Source organism: Aedes albopictus, chromosome 1, assembly GCF_035046485.1.
Source record: "Aedes albopictus strain Foshan chromosome 1, AalbF5, whole genome shotgun sequence".
Classification (NCBI taxonomy): domain Eukaryota; kingdom Metazoa; phylum Arthropoda; class Insecta; order Diptera; family Culicidae; genus Aedes; species Aedes albopictus.
Genome location: NC_085136.1, coordinates 105,791,421 through 105,798,353, shown reverse-complemented (window position 1 = coordinate 105,798,353; position 6,933 = coordinate 105,791,421). Strand labels below are relative to the sequence as shown.

General features: G+C 45.7%; 1 protein-coding gene across 1 annotated transcript; it reads right to left on the bottom strand.

The window, feature by feature from the left end:
• Window positions 1-4,066: 4,066 nt before the first annotated feature.
• On the bottom strand, window positions 4,067-4,465 carry LOC115271006 (uncharacterized). Its single transcript, XM_029880383.2, has 2 exons — window positions 4,359-4,465; window positions 4,067-4,297 (listed from the first exon to the last, which is right to left on the bottom strand). Exons 1-2 carry the CDS (start codon window positions 4,452-4,454, stop codon window positions 4,067-4,069), a joined length of 327 nt encoding a protein of 108 aa, XP_029736243.2. The 5' UTR covers window positions 4,455-4,465.
• Between the last annotated feature and the right edge of the window lie 2,468 nt (window positions 4,466-6,933).

Below are 6,933 nucleotides of genomic sequence, written 5' to 3'. Positions count from 1 at the left end.
TTTAAAGGGGGATCAAATGGGTTCTAAGAGCACACCTGGAGATCTCAGCCTGAGATTCCATCAAACGCTCCTGAGACCCCTTGAAACTCCCTGAAACGCTCCTGAGATCCCCTGAGGCCCACTGACACCCTCTGAGACCTTGTGGTGGCCCTTGGAAACCTCAGAAACCCCATGAGACGACCCTGAGACCACATGGTACCCTTTGAAACTCCCTGGGATTCTTTGGAACGCTTCTGACTTCTCCTGGTACCCCCCTGAAAGGCCCCCAAGCCCACTAAGACTACTCTGGAACCGTCCAGAGAAGCGTCCTTTAGGCTTGAGGGCTTCCATCCTGTATCGCGTTGAAACGACCCTGAGACCCATAAAGCGGCCCTAAGACTTCCTTTTGTACTTTAACCATAGGGGGGAATCTGCTCAACATACACCTGCACAGGAAGGTCCAAGTAGTATGGGGTTAAGGCCATCTTCTACAACCAACGGACTCTCTGCTCGACCCACTAAACACATTTCCAAGGTTGCCCAACCCTACGTCCCTCGTGAACCACCAAGAAGGCATTACTGCAAAGAGGGTCCAGTGCATATCGCATCCTCAATGTTAGCTGCTTAGCCTGCAGCAACGAACATCGATGATTCGCTTTGGAGAGTCCAACACGATAGCATGTTGGCGCTTAGCCAGTTTCCCGAGTGGTCCTCACCATTCCCTTTGTCCTAGGAAGGCGGGCAGGGTCAGCCATCACGCCCGATTTTTTTTGCAAGCATCAAGAACTGATGCTTACACGATCCGACCTGCTGAAGACAAGGGTATCTCTACCCTTCAAGTCCTATCAGCTGCACCAGAAGGTTGATGACAGTAGGGCTTCCACCTGCCCTTTTCCAACAGCGGCGGGCTCGAATCTAATACAGTAGACCGACGCCACGACAGCAACGCTACCAGGATGTTCACCCCGCGGCCACTTAATCGCTGACTGTAAGGGTCGTTTTCGACTGCGGTGCACCGGTATGACCTACGTAGCTGACTCAGAACCCATAGACCTTCTGCATCGCATCTGAACTAGCCATTCCCCGAGTCCACGCACCACCTCCTGTGTAGCTCCAAGTAGCCGTTAAATGTCATTCCAGCCAAACTCATACCTACAAATCCTCTGGACAGCTTTTCCGGAGTTGTGTCCACACCACATGTGGCAAGCACGCGGTAACGCATTGTACGAAACGCGGGCACTCGAATAAAACGTGTTTCGCCGATTTTTCTAAACCAGCATGAACCGGACATTCGGGAGAACTCTCGTGACCGAAACGATGTAGATACTGTCAGAAGCAACCAGGCCTGTAAGGACCTGAGACCCATTGGAACACCCTTAACCTCCTGAGACTTTCTTAAACGCCCCTGAGTTGTGTGACCCCTGAAACCCTGTGGGGTCCTCTAAAACGCCTTTGATACTTCCTGGTACTCCCTGAAACCACCATAAACGCCCCTGAGACTCTTTGAAGCGTTCCTGAGGCTCCCTGGAACTACCTGAGACCACTTAAAGTGTCCCTGGGGTCCCATGGAACCGATAGGGGGAACGCCCCTAAAACTCCGTCAGATTTTTTTGTGTATTTTAACTACTCCTAATTCTACACTTAACTCCGTCAGACTTCCTTGGAGGCGCATGAATACCTCCCACTTGAAACGCCCCTTGATACGCCCTTGAGATCTCCTGCCCCCCTGAAACGCCCCTGGAACCACCTAGGTAACAATTTGATTGTGATCGGAACAGTGGGAGTACTTAAGACTAGAGAGAAGGTTGGTTTATAGGAAAGAAGTAGCAAGTGGAGTTAAGGTGTGTCAATGACATATTCAGGGGTGAGAGATGCGGTGGGGCTTTGGGATTATTTAAGGTTCCCTAAATACTTTATTGAGCATAAGTCGTCGAGTCTACATGCAAAACGTATGTGTTTGAATGAAAGTCTTGCTTACACTGCCTCATTCAACTATGTGAAGTTCAATCTTGGTTTAAGAATCTTCAAGAGCTTCCTTGAGTATAGGCCATCGGATCTACAAACGTAATCAAACTTGAACGTCTTGAAACCCTTATAAAAGCGCTTGACACGTTTATAAAAACCTTGAAAAGGCCTCTGAGATCTTCCAGAAGCTCACCTGAGGGTTGTGACCCAAAATATATTTTCAAAATATGTAGGTCACTTAAACCCCACAAAGCTTCCTGGTACGCCCCTAAAACAACGAATTCAGATTCTGTTTTGTCACCAACAAAAAAAAATCAAGAACATTATCTGTTACCAGTAGGACTAGAAAGTAATCGCCACGCCTTCTTTGTTGCTTGTTATGTGCCTATTTTGGGCGACAATTATGAGCTCTCTGAATCTTCCTGCAACTTGTACAAGACCCCCCGTCTTACCCTCTTTAATGCAAATGATATCCTCTGAAACCCCCTCCAAACCTCTATAATGCACTAAAACCCCCGAAAACGGTCCTGTATCGCCTCTGAAACCCGCATAAAACTCTAAAGCCTCTTGAAATACCTACTTAAACCCCCTCGGACCTCCTGTTAAGCACCTGAGACACTCTGAAACTGCCCGGAAACGCCTCTGAACCGCTCCCCCACCGTCTGAATCCCCTTGGAACACCTCATGAACCCTTTTAAATCTCTTGGACACTTTGGACACTTTGCTTTCTTGAACTTTTTGCGACCGATTTACTACTAGTTTACCTTAGCGACAATCTGATTTACAATTTAAACCGAACTGTTCCATTGGTTAATAATACATTTTTTTTTCATTTGTACAAATGTTTGACAGTTTGTTAGAACAAACAGAGATTTGGTAGTTTCAACATGAAATAATAGATTGTTCTAAAAGACTGCACTTTTGCCGCTCACAAAGTTGGAATGTGATTGTGATAGTGACGGCAGCATCTGCGGCAACTCGGAAATCTACTTCTGGATATTCGGCAACCGGAAGTCGAAAAGCAAAACCAACTTTTTGTGGATTGTGTCTTGAATACCTGCGTGTTATCCATCACGGCTAGAACTGCATCTGGAAGTTGATCTGCTCCAGCAGCTTTGTTGTTTTACAATCGGCCAATCTCCTTCTTAATCTCTTGGAGGTTAGAGGCCAGAAGTCTTTCGTCCTGCGCACGTACTTCTTGATCTGTTACCACACCACCTTTATGGCTCGCAACTTCGTGAAAAAAAAAATCAGAACAAAAATGTGTTGCACCGTGTAACTCTATTATACGATGTCGCACAAGTGGCTCCTTATAATTGCTTGAAAACTCTCGCTCATTATCTCCACCCACTGAAGCCATCCGTGGGATTTTGTGCTTATGGCTAATTTCCACCTAGTAAGTACTGTGTAAAAAAGCGTTCACAAAGTAATTTTTATTTTTGAATCACTTAACCCTAATTTACAGATCTTTTGTCCACAAGGCCACTGCGTGAGCATTCCAGTTCCTCCAGGAATTCCCCTCGGGGATTCCTCCAGGAATTTTCCAAATCGTCCAAGTCCAAATCGTAAACAACAAGGCCACGAAACGTCAACAAATTAGAACAATGCTAACAATGTATTTAGCAATCGCAATGCAGTGCCCATCCATTCAAATCCGTCTTACAGCATCGTTTCGTTAAAATGCTATCAGTTTACCAAATATCAAAATGACTTACGGAAAATGGAGGAATTTTGCTTGAGCGCTCCACTTGGGAGCAGAAAACATAGCTTTAAATTAAATTCAGTTAATGAATATCGTAATTGAAAAGTTTTGAACCTGTGATAAACTTTCTTAGTATGAGTTACATTGTTATAATGAATAATTCAGCAATTTTACAGTGGTTCCCGAACTACACGATCATGGGCCACACGAATTTCTCAAAAACCGAAAATGTGAGAATGAAGTGGGAATGTTTTTCGGACTCAATGCCACAGGGAGAACTTATTGCAGTGGTTCCCAATCTGGGGTGCGAGAAAGAAGTGTCCTTTTTATTTAACATATGTTTACATCATTACAAATCATACTAGGTACACCGCAATTATTAACTTATATGTATGTAAGAAAACAACTTCTTCTACCAAATCAACCCATCTGAGTCAGAAATGTCAGCACCGAGTAGGCAATGTTAAGCAGAGCGAGAAATTTTGGTGTGTTTATTTCGAACAACCCAACGCAATCCATATGAATCCCGTTGCGAGTGTTGATCCACATGATCATCAAGGTGGTCCGCAATTGTACATACTCGGAGCGACGTTCCGAGCGAAACGGTATCCGAGCACAACTCTCAAAGATATGTTGTCCGATGGAGTCCACCTGTGAATTGCGAGAAAAAGATTAGAATAATGAAAAATGGATTTGAAATAGGCGAACTTACTTCGTCCTGAAACGAATCAACCAAATAGCACAGCGAAAAGTACTCGAATAGAAAGTACGTTACGGATGCTCCAAATAAGAATGTCACAAAATTCATTCCAATTTCGAAACAGATGTAGATCAGTGCGGCAATGGCGAATATGGAGAAGTAATGCACGAGCAGAAAAAATTGTCCAACTAAACGTTTTAAAATATTAAAATATCTGGAAAGGGAATTCAATAAGCGATCGTACTTTGATTATTTCCTAAAAGTGCAGAACACTAACCTCCAGAACTCCAGGTACTGAACCAGCGTATCCCGAACTTCACGCTGAACCCATGCAAAGTACTGATCGTCGTGCGAATCAGGTTTCTGTGAAATCTGCTGGAACCGATGAGCCAGAATTCGAAGTTTCGTTCGCATCCCCATCAGACTAACCACGAGGCATACGGTACAACCGATAGTTTTCGGGAGAATCGATCCCGGTATTGAACCAACGACCAGAAAGATGTACAAATTCATCGTCTTGTGTCCAATCCAGCTTAACTGAAGCGGAAACTTGAACACTTCGTTTTTGGTTGCGTTTGGAAAGGCGAACACAATCGTATCTATGACAAGCCAGCTAAAAATAATTTGCAAGACCTTACGGGCAGCGCGGTTGAATTTGCTTTGCTCGTGTTCATCGTATGCCCGATCCTTGGAATGGCGGGTCGGACTAAGGATGAACTGTCGTAATATCGTAATCGGTTCGATGAAAATTCTCGCCGCTACCATTCTCAAGCAAGATATAATCATGCACATGAGCTTGGTGGTTTCCAAAATCACCAGAGACATATCTTCTTTGTCGCCCGTCACGGTTACATAGAACTGTAGACAGAACGCAAGCACGTTGACGACGAACAGGGTCTGACAAACGATAAAGATTTTGCGCTCGTGAGTCCAGCCATCCGCGTTGCCACCTCGAATCCCTATGTTTTGAACCGAAGAAATAACTCAGGAAAGCATCCAAAAATTATACGCGAAGGATCAGTATCGTTACCTCCTAGGAGAAACAACGCGTCCATCCACCAGAAACAATCACCAGCAGGCCCTTCGTCGGACCAGAAGTGCTGAATCTCGGTCCACCAATCGTGACCACTCTGCCACGGGTATCGGATAGTGACATACATTTTGCTACCAACTCTGGGAACCGACTGATTGGTGTGGTGTTTGACGAAATCTGGTTCGAAGAGGTGGATCGGTTCACAAGGATGGTGTTCGAAGCGGTGCTTAAGTGGGTGGAGATGATTAGCGAAAGTTTTTCAGCAATTATAAGGAGCCACACATCGTATAGCAGCTTTACACAGTGCAACAACTTTTTGTTCTGATTCTTGTTCTGATTTCTTTTCACGCTTTCACATTCATAGATGTTCACCAAATGTTAAACTTGATTGGAAGAAGTGGAATGTGGGGAAATTGAACTGCTGAAACACTGAATATCTATCAGAAGCTCGACGTATCCTGCTGTGACTTCGTACCGCAAGCCGAAACTTTTCGGGATAAGAACAAGAGAGCCGAAGCCTGTGGCGCAGTGGACACACGTTTGTTTCATAAGCGGATGATCGTGGGTTAGATCCCAGCCCAGGTACTAGCAATTTTCCATTAGTTGTTCTTCTCTCGAGAGCGGCTGACACTGGCTCTCTTCTGAGCCACCAGCCGGGTCCGATAACCCGGATAATTTGATATCGGCGAATGGCAACTCCATATTGTGGTGGATAAAATCTGCACAATAAGAATTCAGGCCAAACATATCTAAAGGACCTATCTGCAGAAGAGAGGCTCTCTTTGGTTTCCCTCTCTTTCGTTGTTAATATCTCAGCTGATTATTTGAATTATGATTGTCTCTTTGCATAGAATGACATGGTGATTGGGGGATCGCTCTTTCCCCATCGACCAGTGCACAAAGTGACATGGGTTTCCCATGTACCGAAAATGGAGACGGAGCCTTCTTGATGAGTGGAACAAACGTAGCGCCGACATTGCGTCCGACCAATATCTCCTAATCGGCGAGATCTGACTGTGCATTGCTAGGATCCATCGACAGGAGGAGAAAATCGGGCATCGGTTCAACACACACCGACGGGAAGACGCTGTGGTGAAAAGATCCTTCGTCGAGGAGCTAGAGAACCGTGCTGTGGATATTCCAGCAGGTGGAAGCGTAAAAGATCAATGGAGCGCCATCAAGAACGCCTTCATCGCCACCGGCGAGAATAATTTGGGTGAGTCACGCACCCGGAAAAAGCAGTGGATCACAGATGATACCTGGAGGAAGATAGAAGAGCGAAGGAACGCCAAAGCCGCGATAAGCGAGCGAAAACACGAGCAGCCAAAGCCGTAGCCCGTCAGCGCTATTCGGCTCTCAAGAAGGAAGTGAAACGCTCATGTTGACGGGACAAAGGAGCGTGGGCGGACTCCCTAGCCGACGAAGGCGAGAAAGACGCAAACACCGGCTACATCCTTCTCCTCTACGATGTTTCACGTCGCCTTAGTGGGACTAAGATGAATGCTACGATGCCCGTGAAAGACACGTTTGGACATTTACTGACCGACCCGGCTG